Source organism: Ostrea edulis, chromosome 7, assembly GCF_947568905.1.
Source record: "Ostrea edulis chromosome 7, xbOstEdul1.1, whole genome shotgun sequence".
Taxonomy (NCBI): domain Eukaryota; kingdom Metazoa; phylum Mollusca; class Bivalvia; order Ostreida; family Ostreidae; genus Ostrea; species Ostrea edulis.
The window spans coordinates 54,100,785-54,120,478 of NC_079170.1; the positions used below are offsets into that span (position 1 = coordinate 54,100,785).

Here is a 19,694-nt window from a genome sequence, read left to right on the forward strand (position 1 = left end):
GCAAAAATGTCAAGTGGCTCAGTAACAAGCCATGTCACCCCAGTCTTTCTTTTTAATCTCCAAGTTTCGTAGAAATCAAAATTATACTTCCAAAACAACTGACAACACTAAAAAACTCTGGTGCAAACCTTTTACCAACAAAGTAATACATGTAACGATGCAAATAGATAAATTGCTACGCTTTATATGATATGCATTATGGCGTTATCAACAACCCTTATGGGCCTCTTTCTGAAATCTGATTATAACAAGCGCTTTTCTTTACCAATTCCAGACCCTTGATAGCGTCCGACATGAAGACATTAACAGCATTTAGTATCCTTCTTGTGGTAAGAATAAAAATCACAATTACAATGTATGTATAGTTCCATTTAGGCTTATTCTTTTCAGAATTAAAAAAATGAATTTGTTTTTCCTTGGCTTTCAGGCAAATTATGTGGTATGCGAACAAGTAATGTATGATCGGAAGCACGTAAGTTTGTTTTTCTTCTTTTATACTATTATCCGATTCACGGAAAAGGCAAATGATTTTATTGTAAAAGTAAGACTTTTGAAATGTACATATACATTTTTTTCCTATCTCTACCGATACAGTGTACCTTATCACAAATAAGATAATTTTCTTTATTACCCATTCCTAACTTTATGTGTGACATCTGGTACAAATGTAAACAAAAATTAAATATCAGTATCTCGGATGAAATTTACCTAAAAATTAATAGTTCATATACCAAGCAGCAGTCATCTTGACCACCATGTCACCTTGGACACAACGACCAATCAATATATATATATATATATATATATATATATATATATATATATATATATATATATGAAAAGGTCAAGATAACGAACAAATGATCAATCTCATAGCTCCTATAAAGAACACAAAATTAAGAATAGGGCAAATACGGACCCCTGGCTTGGATTTCTCAAAAAAATCTCAAAATTAGATTGAGTTTTTTTTTATTTGAGCAAAATCACATACTTCAGTCCAAGTTTCAAATTAAGTTTCTTTCAAGAAATCCATGCAGACCTGGGCGTACCAGGAGTAGGATTAAGTGCCAAGGAGGAGTAAGTATCTCCTGTCGACGGTCACACCCGCCGTGAACCCTATTTCTCGATCGGGTAAACATAGTAATTTGTATTCAAAATCAGTGTGTAAAGAAAGGCAAAACCGACCCGTGGGGTCGTAGGTTCGAACCCTTTTTGTGTTTTTGGCCGCGTGATTGATTGTATTTTGTTTAACGGTTCCCTCGAGAATTTTTCACTCATATGAAGACCTCACCATGACCAGTGAAAGGCTTCAAATTTAGGCCTTTGCTCGGCGCATACGGCCATTGAGCAGTGAGGGTTCTTGCCGCGTGAAACCATAAAAACGGAGATCTCGTGCCGAGGAAAGCAGGCGTTGGTACATTAAAGACCCCTCACTGTTACACCCCTGAGCACCAGGCATATATATAGGTCTAAATGTTTGGCACTTCTCCTACAGAGTGTGGCGTCTCAACAGGACCGAATGATTATCGAAGGTACATCAAACAAAGAAACAAAACAAAGACTTATTTCGAACAAATAATGTGATTTTGTTTACAAGTTCCTCAAATCATGATTCTAGATGCCATTCTCCAACATCCATCGGATTTCGTGTTCTTGTTCAATTACAAAAAGAACGAAAATTGGAGTGAAGAAAAACTGACGAAACTAGTCTTTATGATATACATGTACTTATATTTATTTCACTTAGCTGGTATGTTTACGTATATTAATGGAGACCGTATTTTATCAAACATAGAACAGAAAATAATGGGTTTTTTCTCTATTGTAGCATAAAGCTATCATTTATCGACCAGGAACTGGATGCTATGAGTATCACATGAATCACCAGGAATCTCAGGATTCATATGATGATAATTTAAGACCAGCACTTGAGGTATCCCCATGTCTGATATCATTTTTCTTATTTGTAATTAACACCACACAATTGAACACCTACGTGAATACATTAAAAGCATTGATAAACATTGAAATCATATTTTCTAAATGAAAATGGTTGATAAATATTGCACTATAGATGTATCTCAGAATACAAATGTGAAGGTCAACGAAAACTATCTATTGAATCCATAGAAGTAGTTTTGATGATAACAAATTCAAACAAAATGTACAAATATCAACATTGCTTCAAAACTGCTTCTCGGCTAGCGTCCTCTTACTACTAAAGAATGTACAGTTATCCTACACTTACAGAATGTACAGTTATTCTACTGTACACTGTTACAGAATGTACTGTTATTCTACTGTACACTGTTACAGAATGTAGTTATTCTACTGTACACTGTTACAGAATGTACTGTTATTCTACTGTACACTGTTACATAATGTAGCTATTCTACACTTACAGAATGTACTGTCATTCTACTGTACACTGTTACAGAATGTACAGTTATTCTCCTGTACACTGTTAAAGAATGTACTGTCATTTTACTGTACACTGTTACAGATTGTACAGTTATTCTACTGTACACTGTTACAGAATGTAATTATTATACTGTACACTATTACATAATGTACCGTTATTTTACGGTACAGTTACAGAATGTTCTGTTATTCTACGGAACACTGTTAAAAATGTAGTTATTCTACTGTACACTGTTACAGAATGTACAGTTATTCTACTGTACATTGTTACAGAATGTATTGTTATTCTACTGTACACTGTTACAGCATATTCTGTTATTCTACTGTACACTGTTACAGAATGTAGTTATTCTACACTTACATAATGTACAGTTATTCTACTGTACTCTGTTACAGAATGTACTGTTATTCTACTGTACACTGTTACAGAATATACTGTTATTCTACTGTACACTGTTACAGAATGTAGTTATTCTACTGTACACTGTTACAGAATATACTGTTATTCTACTGTACACTGTTACAGAATATACTGTTATTCTACTGTACACTGTTACAGAATGTACTGTAATTCTACTGTACACTGTTACAGAATATACTGTTATTCTACTGTACACTGTTACAGAATGTAGTTATTCTACTGTACACTGTTTCAGAATATACTATTATTCTACTGTACACTGTTACAGAATGTACAGTTATTCTATTGTACACTGTTACAGAATATACTGTTATTCTACTGTACACTGTTACAGAATGTACTGTTATTCTACTGTATACTGTTACAGAATATACTGTTATTCTACTGTACACTGTTACAGAATGTACAGTTATCCTACACTTACAGAATGTACTGTTATTCTACTGTACACTGTTACAGAATGTACAGTTATTCTACTGTACACTGTTACAGAATATACTGTTATTCTACTGTACACTGTTACAGAATGTACTGTTATTCTATTGTACACTGTTACAGAATATACTGTTATTCTACTGTACACTGTTACAGAATGTACTGTTATTCTACTGTATACTGATACAGAATGTACTGTTATTCTACTGTATACTGTTACAGAATATACTGTTATTCTACTGTACACTGTTACAGAATGTACTGTTATTCTACTGTACACTGTTACAGAATGTACAGTTATCCTACACTTACAGAATGTACTGTTATTCTACTGTACACTGTTACAGAATGTACAGTTATTCTACTGTACACTGTTACAGAATATACTGTTATTCTACTGTACACTGTTACAGAATGTACTGTTATTCTACTGTATACTGTTACAGAATATACTGTTATTCTACTGTACACTGTTACAGAATGTAGTTATTATACTGTACACTATTACATAATGTACCGTTATTTTACGGTACAGTTACAGAATGTTGTTATTCTACGGAACACTGTTAAAAATGTAGTTTTTCTACTGTACACTGTTACAGAATGTAGTTATTCTACTGTACACTGTTACAGAATATACTGTTATTCTACTGTACACTGTTACAGAATGTACTTTAGTTGATGACACTCAATTTGTGATCGGAGGGTCATGAATATAACACCTTACCGAACCAGACTTTAGACATTCGATCGTATAGTGGCTGCCTGACTTGGTCAGGTCTGAGACATTCCCATCGGTAAAAGGCTGGACATCAGAATCACTGGTCTTTCGGGTGAAATGATACTAAGCTACGATAAAGAACTCTTGCTGCTAACTGGCCTTCAGATTGTGGCATCTCACCTAACGCTTGTGAAATCTCCACAGTGACAGTACATCAATAAAATATTCTAAAGAGGGGCGTAAAATTCAGAATAAACAAAACATTTTGATACATGTATATAAACCATTCGCATGCTGTCCGGATACATCATATCTCAACACGGTTATCGTTTCAGGCTGAAATGATCGCATCTCTAGACTGCAGTACCGATATTCATGAGGTCGGCCATCACAGCATTGATCACCTGTCCCAAGAGATCAAGACCGCATGTAGCGCTGTCCCTGTGTATAGATTTGATCAGACCGGATGTGTCAACTCAACTACTCTCCCTATAATTTCTGGATCCCCAGTGTCAGGCAACCCAGTATCCGGAATGCCATGAAATGTGTTTATGTTTAATAAAGTCCGTATGATACGTGAAGAAATTATTGAATTATGCAAGATGTTGACAGTACCTTTCACATGTAGTATATGTATGCATTCACATAACTTAGCTCGGGGGTTAAGGGGTCAAAACTTTTATTCTGAAAACCTTTATTTTTTTGAAAGATGTAGTCTCATAACAGCAACTGTTTTGGCCTACAACCCGCGTTAGTGCGATATGAAACATTGTTTGCACACATCGTTGCAGTTATGAGACTACATCTTTCAAAAAATAATAGTTCATTGCTTATATTTACATTTTTAAAACTTTTTAATGTGTGCATTTTCTATTTATATTTTAAATTTCCCGCCTAATTCTTTGGGTAATTAGCGATTAACGGAACAGTCAAGGAGCAGCAAAATGTGATGTCCAAACGTAAAAGAAAAGAGTGCACAATGCTGAAAAAATTTAATAGTCCAATTCCTGAATTGATTTACAAATAAAATATCATAAACATCAAATAATTAACAAAGTTGTACAATCTGAACTTTAAACAGTTCATATCTTTACAAATCTATCTAATTGTAAAAAGCGTTTGGTGCCAGTCGGCCATGTTGTCACTTCGAGAAATTGAAATTACTGAAAGAAGAATTGTTGAAAATCCCCTCACTTGGATGGATTACTTGTGTTTGTTTGGTGATATTAACCACATTAGAGGCAAGATCATTTTCTCTAGGTATCGAATGAGGTGCACTTACATGTACATGTATGTTGTCCGAGACGGGAATGGACAACAAAGCTTTTGTTTTCATTCTGCACAAGTGCGGCCAAGCACAAGAACCGCTGGTTTTGTTTTCAATAACTTAACAGTTGGGGTATATACCACAGCACCCCCTAATATGGGGTAGTAATAATTCTATTAGGGGGTGGAATGGTATAGACCCCTACTATTATTTTTACAAAATTACCGGTTCATTTGGGCCGAGATGCAGACGACATGTTCGATATGGAGGGTAATCGTGTTCAAAAATCCAAGCATGTAAACTTGTTAATTGAAACATGCAACTGTGTTAATTTCTGTTTCAACTATGTATGTTTGCAACTCAGGGGTGTAAGTTATGTTTCTCAGAAATGTATACCTCGGTGTTGTACTCTTCATTTGTGTCATCGATTGATTTCTGATTTTACATTTCTCTTTATAAAAATGCATCATTGTTTCTTAAGTTATACGCGGTCATCCCTACAGTATTTCCGTTGGTAGACTTTGTATTTACATAGCTGTACCTTACAACATCACATCTTACACCTTACAAGTCAACAAATGTCAAGTTAACATGTTTGTCGAATTTCGATATGACCATATATGGAAAGACAACGGAAATCCACGATTTCTACCGAGAACCGAAAGAAAATCAATGTGCTATACGGGCAGAACACAAGCGGTATTCTCGCTAAATTGTACGTACTTGGGTGAAACGTCACCAATGAACAATATATTTCCGGAATATATGTTAACGTATTTTTTAAAATTCAAAAAATTAATCATAATAAAGTCATATCTATTAGATCTAAAATACATATCTAATTACATAACGAATTTTACGAGGTACAACTGGACTGAAATTACATGTTAGTTTGGTAGGCTATTTTTTTCTTCAATCATATCTAGGACTAAAATAAATTAAAATACGTATATATTTTTTCATTATAATATGTAGCAATATGTAAGGAAATAGTAGTCAGAAATTTAACTCAACTTAAGTTTTGTTGCACAAAGAATGACAACGAGTATCGGCCACATGACGTGGCTTTTCTGAAAAGGGGGTGGGATTGGGGGCAGAGGAGAAGTCGTCTAAAATTCTTGACAATCTAGCAAAAAAAAGGGAACTCTCCCCCAAGAACTCCATAAAATATGTTGTCTATTCCAAACTAACAGACTAAGGGAGGGGGAGGGGCTTAGTTCTTCAATTCATTACAATGTACATGCAGTTGGGGGGGGGGGGGGGGTCATCCAATATACCTTACTTTCTATGTGAAAATAACTTTGCACGTAAAAATAATGGAAAATCAATTTTAACGTGCCTGAGTATAAGATGGACGAAATCAGGGATACCAAATGTGATCATCCACTCAAACAACTTCTTTGAGACTTTATCTCCCACAAAATTTATAAAGAGGAACACTTTAACAGAGACGGGATGCCCTTCATTGATTATGGAAAAAACTCTTTCTACCACATCATTCTTTCAGCCTTTTGACTGGCCCTGTGACGTACAGTACCACATGACCTCTGCACTTTTGATATTACATACACATACGCATAGGCTCCCTCGGGTGATACCCCTACTAAGATGGGATAATTTCCGATGTCTTCCTGCTATAAACAGCCCATAATTGTATATTAACAAATAACGTTTTCAATTTTCATAAATATTTTATACTAAAAAAGAACGTTTATATCTGAATCTTTTAGGCATGTTTGATTAGGTATCCATATCATGCACCAAATCACAGCGAAATTCTAACTCTAGAATCCTTTATTTGCAAGGAAAACATTTTTGTTTTATCATTCAGGGACGAATCACTAAAAATCATATAAAATAATTGAGAGCTTGTTTCACTCTTTCGATGGTGAAATCACACTTCATAAGAGGTGTTTTAACAAGCCATTAAATAAAATTTTAGTGTAATGAGCTATCTTAACCGGTGCAAAATATGTGTACTAGCATGTTGGATAGTTTTATCCATACATAAACGTTACATGTCTGTGCACATGCACATCAAGAAAGTATATGTTTATTATTAGGCGTTGGTGTAAATCCATTCTTCGTAACCTTATAGATCATTTTCTGTGTGTAATGCGTAACGTCGAGAACTTGAGACTGTGACACATGTCGATTTGTCTTTTGATATAAAAACTTAGTAAATTCGAGATGCAAATCCGTTGTTAATTTTGGCGCATGCGCAATAGCTTAGTCCTACAAAAGGGGAATTCTTTCGTTTCTCGGTAATAATCGTGGATTTCCGTTGTCTTTCCATATATGGTCATATCGAAATTCGACAAACATGTAAACTTGACATTTGTTGACTTCTAAGGTGTAAGATGCGATGTTGTAAGGTACAGCTATGTAAATACTAAGTCTACAAACGGAAACACTGTAGGGATGGCCGCGTATAATTTAAGAAACAATGATGCATTTTTATAAAGAGAAATGTAAAATCAGAAATCAAACGATGACACAAATGAAGAGTACAACACCGAGGTATACATTTCTGAGAAACATAACTTACACCCCCTGAGTGACAAACATACATAGTTGAAACTGAGAAATTAACACGGTTGCATGTATCAATTAACAAGGTTACATGCTTGGATTTTTGAACACGATTACCCTCCATAGTTCGACAGTGTTCACACGCCCAACAAAATTAAATAGTGAGTCGATCTTTGCATTTATAAGCAAATATCATTAAAAAAAAAAAACAAAAAAAAAAACCCAACTCTCTAATGCATTTTATTAAAAGATTAATATATATATATATATATATATATATATATATATATATATATATATAAAGCACTAAAAATTACCAACGACATGAACAGTGAATAAAAACTGGGCGCCACCAGATAACTGAAAAAGTGTCGAGTGTGGCGGAAAACAGCAAAACATCACACCAATCGTCAAATTTTCGATAGCCTTCAGACGTCCGAGAAAGCTGAAAGGCATGGTGGTGCGAAGAAAAAAGGAGAATCCTTTGCCCAATGGAGGCTTTAAAACATGTTCTGATGGCAGATGCCTGTTGTGCAAACACAGCGCGAGCACAGACAGTTTTAAGATCAGTCACCGGCCAATGCTACCGAATAGTTCTTAGGGATACCTGTCGCACGGACAACTGCATTATCTCATAAGCTGTAAGGTCTGTGACCAATGATACGTAGGTGAAACTGGGGACACTTTTTTTTTTTGGCTACATGTAAGAAGATGAGCTCAATGGGCTTTCTACAAAACTGAACTAAAGAATATATTTTAGACAATCTAGAGCTTGTTTGTAAATAATAAACGATACGTAATGAATCTAATTATTTGTCCTGGAATGAAGGTATACTGCCAAAAATGAATGGGAAACTTGCATATATCATGTGCTTAAAATATTAATGATAAAAAAAATGCCCTCAAAATTGCGCGTTTACTAGATCTGTATCTTTTCACCTTGATAACGCTTCATCTTCCATCTTTTCACCTTGCCATTATTTTTATTTTCAATCATTTCGTCAAAATAAAGAGCATTACGAACCCCAATTTCGTAAGAAATTGAGTATCTTGTTTAGATTCTAATGACACATTATTATGGTTCTTTCTCAAATTATTTCAAAGCTTGAATTTAGCTCAGAGCACACATTAGTGCAAATTCTCTCAGGTATTCGATATTATACACGAGTGTTTCAGAGAAGTCAAGGCTTTTATTCAAAGCAGGTACAAATTCTGTTTTGTTTAATGTCTCCCTTCCAAAACTTACACAATTTATTACCTCTATAAGTTTGGACGGGCGCTCAAACTTACACAATTTATTACCTCTATAAGTTTGGACGGGCGCTCAAACTTACACAATTTATTACCTCTATAAGTTTGGACGGGCGCTCAAACTTACACAATTTATTACCTCTATAAGTTTGGACGGGTGCTCAAACTTACACAATTTATTACCTCTATAAGTTTGGACGGGCGCTCAAACTTACACAATTTATTTGGAAACTGCGTTACTGGATTGTTTCACCATGGTCACGATGATCAACAGTGTAAAAGAAATAATGAACTCTTTGCCAACGATTTTTCCGAGTATTACATGGGCCATGAAAATAGAATAACAAAAATAAATAAATTTAAAAAATGAAATAATAATGATAATGATAAAAAAAACCAACTAAAAAACAATGATGTATGTTTAATCAATTATGAAACAGCGGTATATTAAATATATATATATAAATAGATCAACAAAAAACTTTGTACAAATTCAAAAACCACATACGTACATATTTAGAGGCTATAGTATAAGTATGCGTTCAATCTTCACGTCAACTATTAGATTGACTAACGATTGATACACGAGTACTATCATTTTGTCAGGTTTAGACAAGCCTCGACATTTCGCAGAATTAACAATATTATAATTCAAATATACTGAACATGAAAGCTATGACATCATATGAATATCAAATGAAATACTTTTCTTTCTTTAAAAAAACTATCAAATCAGATACACGTTCACTTCAAGCTTTCAAACCCGAATTCAATCCATACTTGAATAATGCATCTGTTCTTCAAATTAAATGAATTCAGAAAACCATATTATTTAAATGAATTTTAAATCCTTAAGATCCAAGAATGAGAAAAATACATTCGGCTCTTCGTTGTCATGTCATTTTTTATTGAATTTAATTAAATCTATTTAAAATCTAAATTACAAATCTGTCGACAAATAGCCGTCTTACAAGTCTAAGTAGCAATATTCATATACGGCTGAACTTCGTTATTTCGAACACCGATATCTCGAATACCATGCATATGTCGAAGTGATTTGGAAGTATCAACCACTTATTCTTTAAGTATTTTACCCTCGACATATTTCGAATCCTCGGATATCTCAAAGTTTTTTCTCGGTCCCATTGAGTTCGAGATAACGAGTTCCAACTGTACTTGTATCGTACATTATATTAACTATCCCCTACAACCTCATTCAACAAGTAAAATTCTGATTTACTAAAACACATGACAGGAGGATCCCGGATGATTTTCTACATTTGAATGTTTATCGTTCAATGTTGATCATAGCCCCAAGATAATGCTACTCTGATTCCCAATGTATATAATTAAAGAGTTGTCGGACTTCCGGAGAGGTAGACTTTCATTATGGTAATACATCGAACTAAGCAGGAAAAAATTGCAAATAGTTCTGAAATCTCATGGTACATGTATTGTCCGATTACTTTAACCGAAAAAGGTGAGTGATCTTATGGTTTTCTTGTGGACTATTCTGTTAAAGTTTTCTGTTATGAAAGAGAAACTTCTACAGTATATTAAAACCTGATGGTAGAAATATCTAATGGTTCCCAATCAAACGCATGGTAAACTCATGCTTTGAAATCCAGTAATACATCATGCTGTTTAAAAAAACAAACATAATATTGGTCCGTGTACAATAAAACAAATTGGTAGAAAACTATGAAAGCATAAAAAGGTAGAGATATGTTATGATGAAAGACTCGGTGAAGATTTCATTTCAGGATTTTTTTCCAAAAATTTGGTTTTTCTTTTGGACCACCAGGCTTTTTCTCCAGTCTTGTGTTGAACCCTTTAAAAAAACAATATATACAGTGTCATTTAAGAAATAAATTTCATTTCTGAAAATACATAAGGCCTTCATATGAAGTGCAACGCTTCACGTCTGCATATTTCACGTAGCGCGTTTTTATGAACACGCAAACATACACAGTATATAGAAGGGAATAAATGTACATATCGGAGTAAAATATTTTCTCTGTATTGTGTGTGAATACCTATACTATATAATTTACTGGCCAGGATTTTAACAGTTTATCGAAATAATGAATATGCTTGTGAGTATAGATATTTACATCTCTGAGGATATATTACATGAACATATCAAAAATATAACGTTGATTACACACCATCGTGAATTCCTCTTTCGTGGATTTACGGTGCTTTATTATGTTTGAGAAAGATTTCATTAGTTTCTAATTCCTCATAATCTACTATCGGAGATATAGACCTGTCGAGTCTATCCGTACAGGTAAATTGTAAACACTGATGTGAAGTGAAGCAAAATTCACCCCCACATACACCATGCAAACCGGATACAGTAAAACTCACCCCCACATACACCATGTAAACCGGATACAGTAAAACAACCCTATACTGAACACGCTTAAAACGAATTCAAGCTTATTGCGAGAAGTGGTATTTGTTCTTCTCCGAGAGAGAGAAAAAAACCGAAATATTTATTGGATATAATGAGATTTAGTTATAACGAACATTTTGCTTGCCCTGGAGTTTCACTACAACCGTGTTTTACTGTAAATATATGAACTTATATTGGTGAATATTGGCACGAGTTGGCTGTAAAAATGCAGGAGCTTGCGAGTGCATTTTGACAGTCAACGAGTGCCAATATTCACCTATACAAGTTCAATAACCCTTCTATTATGTAGCTAAAGTATTTAGTTGTTAAATTATATCCCTTTTCACTCAAATACTCCAAAATAGACGATAATTCGAAGGTGTGCAATATCAGCATTTATTATATAGCTAATAAATAGTCTAATATAAAATCTGGGTAAAATCTAGAGAATGTTAGCGTTCAATATCCTGAGAATTTATTGAACGCTAATTCTGCATTGCGTAAATTGTATGCGCCCGAAACATTCCGAGTATGAGCATTCAATATTGACGTTACCGTAACGACGTAAACAAGCCGGTAATTCAGCGCACAAAATTTACGCGATGCAAAGTTAGCGTTCAATAAATTCTCAGAATATTGAACACTAACATTCTCTAGATTTTACGCAGATTATATAATAGACTATTTATCAGCTATATAATTAAACAGAATACTTCTCTACTATAGAAGATAGACAGAACAATATGGTGGATAGTGATAATTTCAGGACACTTTATGTCGGCTTTAAATTCGTTTTCTATTCTAGACTTTTTCATACATGCAGAGACGTCACCAGCTGAAGGGGAAGTGTCACAAATGTTTACCTAACAGCCGTCGCTGTGAGAGTTTATTTACTACACTGTACATTATGTCAGTTTATGAGAATAAACCACTGTCATTTATCGTGCCAACGCCTTCCGGTCACATGGAACCTCCGCCTTCAAGATCATACCCAAAAGACCTATGACTTTCACTTCTACAGTGGGAGACCTATGACCTTCACTTCTACAGTGGGAGACCTATGACCTTCACTTCTACAGGTGGGCGCTCGGCGAAGGAATAGTCACTCACTACCTATGTTACTTTGTTTGGATATAATACAGCATTGGACTGTTGTTCTCTACTGTTATTTTTATGTATAGCATGCAACACCGACATCTTGCAGAGGGTTGGCAGTATCGGGATAGAACATGTAGAGGAAATCAAAGCTATTTAACTAGTTTATCCACAGATAAAATGAATGGTTTGTGGTGCAAGAAGGGGGTGCTAGAACAATTATATAAGATAGGTTAGGTCTCCTATGTCAATAGAAGCTGGTTTACAGTATACAAATTTAAAACTATTCTTTGTGGAGAAAATCTTTGTTACCTGGGATGTGACTGGTGTCTGTCCCCAGGTCTAAAAAGAAGAAAAAAATCATTAAGAGAGTGAAATAATTCATTTTTGTAAATCACGAGGGTATACTATTACATCAAGTTTAATCCAGGTCAATAAATCCAACATTTTTTCCTACCATTATTAACTTTTCAACAGATGATAGTTATATGCTAAGAAAATAACAAGATCCATTTTAAGCAAATTAAACAGTGAAATACAAAACCAAAAACAGAACAAAACAAATGACAAAACAAGAAATCATGTACAATTAAATAAAACAACAAAACATATCTTTACATTTTGCTTGAATACACAGTCTAAGAAGAAAATAAATCTGCACTGATGGGCTATTGCTCACAACATATTACAGAACACTAAAAAGAGTGAGTGAAAGAGCATGTGGTATTCTAAACAAAAAGTGGGAAGAAATTATTTGTTGTGTACACACATTCTTATTTCAAAGCAGAAAATGTTTAGTGTTACATAAACTAGAATTACATTGTAGCAGGAAATATTTAGTACAGTGTTACTTGCATGACAAAGATTTTTAATCCGCCTTTGCTATTTCACAATGAATATAGTCCATAGAAATCGGAAGCCAGCGACTGCTTTTCAGAATTCTCACAGAATATCTGTGAAAGACTTGTCTAAAAGATTAGCCGAACCTAATCATATTTTGACATCGCTTCCTACAGGTCTGATTAGGTATACAATTTTAAATTGAAATACTAGTGAATCAAGTAAAATATGTTTAATGAAAATTCCCTAAAAACCCAAAAATAAAAAAATAAAAAGAATAGCAGATCAAAATTCTTGGCCAAGACATCTAAATAAAAAACCAAACAGAAGCAATGGAAACACCACCAATTATTTTAAAATACATCCCAAATTGCCCCGACTAGCATAATTCAATTTTAAGATTTGTAAGTTACTCTTCACTACAAGAATCATGTCTCGTAAACTTTCTCTAAATCTAGTATTCACAATCACGGTAAAGTTTCCATCTTTCGAAATTGTGATGAATCAATCAAAATCAACTTTACAAGTACAAGAATAATTTGTATGCATGTACATGTATATATATTGTAAGCTCAGACTTTATTTTAGCTTTATATTTTAAAAAAGGATACATTTCTAATAGGAGGCCAATGGACAACACTGCCCACCCGGGTCACATTGGTCCTTACTGTTGTTCATCAATAGATTCTTAGAAGATAATTTTGACCCCATTGTATGACCCTACTCTAGCACCACAGGGTCATGACTTGAACGAATTTGAATCAACACATCATAGTGATGCATGGACATATTGATTTCTGCAACTCTTGAAAAAAATGTTTTCAAATTTCCTATTCATAAATTCTAACTATGGCCCTGCTGTTCTTGAGAAGATTAAGAAATTATTTTCCATATATTGCCATGTAAAAATTTGATCCCCCTATTGTGGCGCCATTCTACCCTCCAGGGCCAATGTTATGATTTAGATATTTGAATGAATTGGAATCTGCATTACCCGAGGATGTTAGCCTATTAACATGAATAATCATAGCCAAGAAGTTTATGAGAAATAATTTTGATCATTTTTTTTTACTATATACACTCCTGTAAAACTTGGATCTCCTATTCTAGTCCTACCCTACCTCTGGGGCCACAAATTGAACATATTTAAATCTGTACTTCCTGAAGATGCTTGCATATTAATATAACTAATCATGGTCCTGTTGATTTTAAGAAAATCATTTTCAAAGTTTTTTCTCCCAATATATTCCCATGGAATGTTTCCCTATTATGGCCCCCACCCTATACACAGTGGCCATGATTTAAAAACCTGAATCTGTACAACCTGAATCTGTACTTCCTGAATCTGCACAACCTGAATCTGTACTTCCTGAATCTGCACAACCTGGATCTGTACTTCCTGAAGATGCTTACATATCAATGACTGATCATGGCCCTTCTGTTCTTGAGAAAAGCATTAAAGAATTTTCTTACATATTCCCATGTGAAACAGTAATCCCCTATTGTTGCCCCATCCTACCCCTGAGGTCCACGATTGGGACAAACTTAAATTTACATTATGCCAGGAAGCTTCCAGTGACTTCCATCTTTTCTAGCCTTAAGATCTTTAAATGACCCACTCTAATTTTTGCCTTTTCTTGATTATCTCCCTTTCATTTGAACAACCTTAAACCCCGGGCATCGCCCAAGGATACTCTGTGCCAAGTTTGGTTAATTCTAATTGGCTCAATTGTTCTGGAGAAGAAGATAAAATTGTGAAAAGTTTACAATGTTAATGATGCTTAAGAAAGACAAAGGACAAATTTTGATCAGAAAAGCTCACTTGAGCTTTTGGCTCAGGTGAGCAAAAAATTGAATCAAATGAAAATAATTACTGCTTCTACAAGGATTTCATTGGAAGTGTCTTAATAACAACTAATACTGTCATTTGCAATGTAATTCTAGAAGTAAGCAAAGAAACCCCTCACAATATTAAGTGTCAGCATTCTTGCAAGCATCTCACTTACGCGGATCCTACTCTTCACAATATTTGTTGGTATAGCATGCAGTTCTATTCAGAAATACGAACGGGCTTTAGAAAGTTGAATACAAAATAAATAATTCATTCCAAAAGAAATCAGTATACCAAGAATTTTTATCCGCCATTCTAGCGTCTCTTTATATTATAAATGATATATATTCAAACTTCGTTATCTCAAACTTGATGGGCCCCGAGAAAAACTTTGAGATATCCAAGGATTTAAGATATTGTGGTTAAATAGATAAAGAAAATGTAGTTGGGACTTTCATCCCACTTAGACACATCCATGATATTTGAGATATTGATGTTGGAGATACCGAAGTTCAATTGTACGTTATGATAATACACGACTGTATGTAAAGTTACTTTTACTATCAAGCATAATATACCAGAAATCAAAACACAATTATATGTCTTCAAATGTTTACTTACACCAAACACTATTAGTTGCAATGCCTGAATGCGTAAATGCAAGTTAATTTTCTACATTCTATTTATACTAAACTCATGTGTTAAAAAGATACGTGAAAAGCTGCTATAGTACTAAAATTAACACTCAGTAAGTTGATCAATTAAGTCTACTGTCTTTGCGGCTTTACATAGCATTTTGCTGCACATGAAATAAGAACAACAAATAAGCAAAATTTTCATAATTAGATATGGAGAAAAAATACGTTTTATTTTCAAATAATTTCCAGCCTATGCCACTGTTACAACAGGCTGATTAATAGGGAAGGAGTTGTAAGATATATACTGTTTCACATGAGTAGCCACTAAGTTTCTGTTTCTTTCATATAAGAACACTTCCTTTAAGTTTCTGTTTCTTACATGTAAGAGCACTTCCTTTAAGTTTCTGTTTCTCACATGTAAGAGCACTTCCTTTAAGTTTCTGTTTCTTACATGTAAAAGCACTTCCTTTAAGTTTCTGTTTCTCACATGTAAGAGCACTTCCTTTAAGTTTCTGTTTCTCACATGTAAAGAGCACTTCCTTTAAGTTTCTGTTTCTTACATGTAAAAGCACTTCCTTTAAGTTTCTGTTTCTCACATGTAAGAGCACTTCCTTTAAGTTTCTGTTTCTCACATGTAAGAGCACTTCCTTTAAGTTTCTGTTTCTTACATGTAAGAGCACTTCCTTTAAGTTTCTGTTAATTACATGTAAGAGCACTTCCTTTTCTGTATTAGACAATATGAACATCAATGAATTGTTTGACAAGTGACATGATTTGATTAATTCATATGAGTCAATATGATCATTCATTAATTCATAGCAAGTCATTCCATCTAATGGGCATGCGACATGATTCATGGTAAGTCATCTAACACATGTGATAAATGATTCCTAGCAAGTAATTTTTAACTTAAAAGTCATGTACCGTGGCAAATGATTCTTGGCAAGTAAAGTCATGTACCGTGACATATGATTCTTGGCAAGTAAAGTCACGGACCGTGGCAAATGATTCTTAACAAGTAAAGTCATGTACCGTGGCAAATGATTCTTAACAAGTCATGTACCATGGCAAATGATTCTTAACAAGTAAAGTCATGTACCGTGGCAAATGATTCTTGGCAAGTAAAGTCATGTACCATGGCAAATGATTCTTAGCAAGTTGTCTAATGCATTTGAGGTTGGATTCATAGCAGGTTGAATTATCCAATACATGTAGTTAATGATACATTGCTGGTTGCTGATTGGCTGTGCATCAAATGGGTGTCCAGGTAGCACAGAGGTAGCACTCTCACTTCTCACCACTCCAACCCGAGTTTGATCCCTGTGATCAGCAGTGGTTGTATATGAGAAGGTATGGTGGTTGCCCGCTCGGACATGTGAGTTTCTTCTGGATAATCTGGTTTCCTCGCTTATAGTAATCCCCTAGTGCCAACATCCATGCATCAAAGGACCCCATTGGAAATAAGCTTTCATGGGTTATCCTTATATGTACATTTGTATTATAACAAATAAACATTAATTTATTTACTAAAACCATATATCATATGTGTTAGACGACTTATTAATTGATCATATGTCACAGGCATTATTTAAACAACTCCATTCATGTCACATGTGTTAGATGACTTAGTTCGATAATACACCAGATGGTGGCCTGAGCTTTAAAGGAGGAAGAAGATGACTTTGTTATGAATCATGTCACATCCATTAGATGGCTTGGCCTGTTATGAATTATAATTGTCAAATGCATTAGATGGCATATTAAACTTGATATGAATCAAATCATTATCACATACATTAGGTGACTGAACGTGCTATGATTCCTATAGGACTCTGTGATTGACCAGACCATGCTTCAACAATTTAAAGTACTGTTACAAGAGGAGAAGCTATTAATTATAGGTGACATGTGATACTCACCTTCATTGTTGTTTCCAATATTTAACTGCAACAAATTAGATTAACTTTTAACATCAGTTTAAACAGCATTTCAGAATATCTTGGGTTTTTTTTAAAAAAGGTAATTCAAGGTAATTGGTAAACAATAGCACACAATGTATACACTACACAGTATTCATTCTGTTGAGCAGACCACCCCTATAAGTGCCCCCTGGGACTTTTTTCAACTCTAAAAATTAAGAGCCCCCCACCATCACCATTTATATTCAGCTTGACTTAATTACCTTATATTGGTACATATGTAATAGCCGCTATAGCTTTGTGTATTTACTATGCTGTTTTGACAATTTGAAATAATAAATCCATGAGCAAGATTCAAGTGGATTATATTATCATAAAGGATAGTATAAAAATAACTCACTTACAATTTAATATCTATTTAAACATTTCTTAAAGTAAAAATTTCACAGGATGTATTTCAAAATACCCCCCCCCCCCCCCCCCCCCCCAATTTTCTAAGCACTTGAGGTGCTCAATAGGAAAATACGGTAAATGAGGAACTAACCTTGTCTTTGATGTTATGTTTCACCTTTGACAAAGCACTGTTGTTACCTGTCAAAAAAAATACATTGAATCTATTAAAACACTACATTATATAATTATAATATGTATTATAAACTTCAACACTAAAATTGAAATTACAATATTCAGCATTGAATTTACATCCTGATTATGGAATATATTGATAATTTTACACTGACATTGACAATGAAGACATGTACATGTAAGTATTTCCTTCATGTGCAAAAATTGCATAGTTAACTTGTACTTCATAGCATATTCCAATGTCTCTGTACACTAAAGATTTTATAATAGGAAATCAATTAAAACACATATGTGACCAAATGGACAACAAATAACTCAAAACATTTTTTTTAATTTTAGTGAATGTCTTAACATGCCAGAGGAGAGGTTTATTACTAATAGAATTCTTGTAGCAATCAGGTCATGAAGTTATTATGTATTGAAGGAATGTGCATGACTGTTTCATATATTGATATTTCGAAAGATTGACAGAAAATTCCATAAACAGTAAGGATCGACACTTAAAACTGAATCCTGTACATGAGGCAGAAGTACCGGGTATTTACACGCACTGAATCCTGTACACCAGGCAGAAGTACCGGGTATTTACACGCACTGAATCCTGTACACCAGGCAGAAGTACCGGGTATTTACACGCACTGAATCCTGTACACGAGGCAGAAGTACCGGGTATTTACACGCACTGAATCCTGTACACGAGGCAGAAGTACCGGGTATTTACACGCACTGAATCCTGTACACGAGGCAGAAGTACCGGGTATTTACACGCACTGAATCCTGTACACGAGGCAGAAGTACTGGGTATTTACACGCACTGAATCCTGTACACGAGGCAGAAGTACCGGGTATTTACACGCACTGAATCCTGTACACCAGGCAGAAGTATTTACACGCACATTGCTGTTGGGAAAAGGAAGTTCAAAAACATTCTGAATCAAAATAAAATTCAAGTTACTCAAGAGATATTGGCTTTTCACTCTTTATCTCACCCGGCCATCTGTAATGTGAGGCAGTCACTTGAGAAGTTCAGATCTTCTGGATACTAAAGTAGGAACATTGATGTGCACAAACTTGACGTGTTTAACAGTTTATTTCGCACTTAATTCGTCAACAAACTTGAATGACTGCAAATTACATTTTCTTGACTACGTTTCACTCTTTACATCGAAATAACGCCAATCTGCAGTGTTCCATTAACATCATCAACAAATTTTAAAGTATTTAGGGTGTTGCATAAACATAATTATTGTACAGGTATTCTCTCCATTATTTGTTTTAAACGCAAATGTTTACAGGTATATAATGTATGGAAAGTTGATAATTTATCAAACTGATTTAAC

At 34.3% G+C, this 19,694-nt stretch overlaps 2 protein-coding genes across 20 annotated transcripts in view; one reads left to right on the forward strand and one right to left on the reverse strand.

Moving 5' to 3' along the window:
* Positions 1-221: 221 nt before the first annotated feature.
* On the forward strand, positions 222-4,583 carry LOC130048254 (uncharacterized). Its single transcript, XM_056144764.1, has 4 exons — positions 222-329; positions 428-472; positions 1,829-1,933; positions 4,334-4,583. The coding sequence occupies exons 1-4, from the start codon at positions 294-296 to the stop codon at positions 4,538-4,540; spliced, it is 393 nt and encodes a 130-aa protein (XP_056000739.1). The 5' UTR covers positions 222-293; the 3' UTR covers positions 4,541-4,583.
* A 4,871-nt stretch (positions 4,584-9,454) lies between these two features.
* LOC125654825 (tyrosine-protein phosphatase non-receptor type 12-like) overlaps positions 9,455-19,694 on the reverse strand; it is a 47,387-nt gene continuing 37,147 nt past the window's right edge. For 5 of the 19 annotated variants that reach the window (XM_056144758.1, XM_056144757.1, XM_056144754.1 and 2 more), the window contains 4 exons: positions 18,314-18,360; positions 17,770-17,794; positions 12,854-12,883; positions 9,455-10,879 (listed from right to left, as the gene is read on the reverse strand). In XM_056144758.1, the coding sequence (XP_056000733.1) occupies positions 10,803-10,879; positions 12,854-12,883; positions 17,770-17,794; positions 18,314-18,360 (179 nt within the window). In that variant the 3' untranslated portion in view covers positions 9,455-10,802. Of the gene's footprint in view, positions 10,880-12,853; positions 12,884-15,387; positions 15,432-15,833; positions 15,858-15,889; positions 16,575-17,769; positions 17,795-18,313; positions 18,361-19,694 lie in introns of those variants that run through there. The other 14 variants (XM_056144751.1, XM_056144755.1, XM_056144749.1 and 11 more) reach the window with 5 other exon arrangements.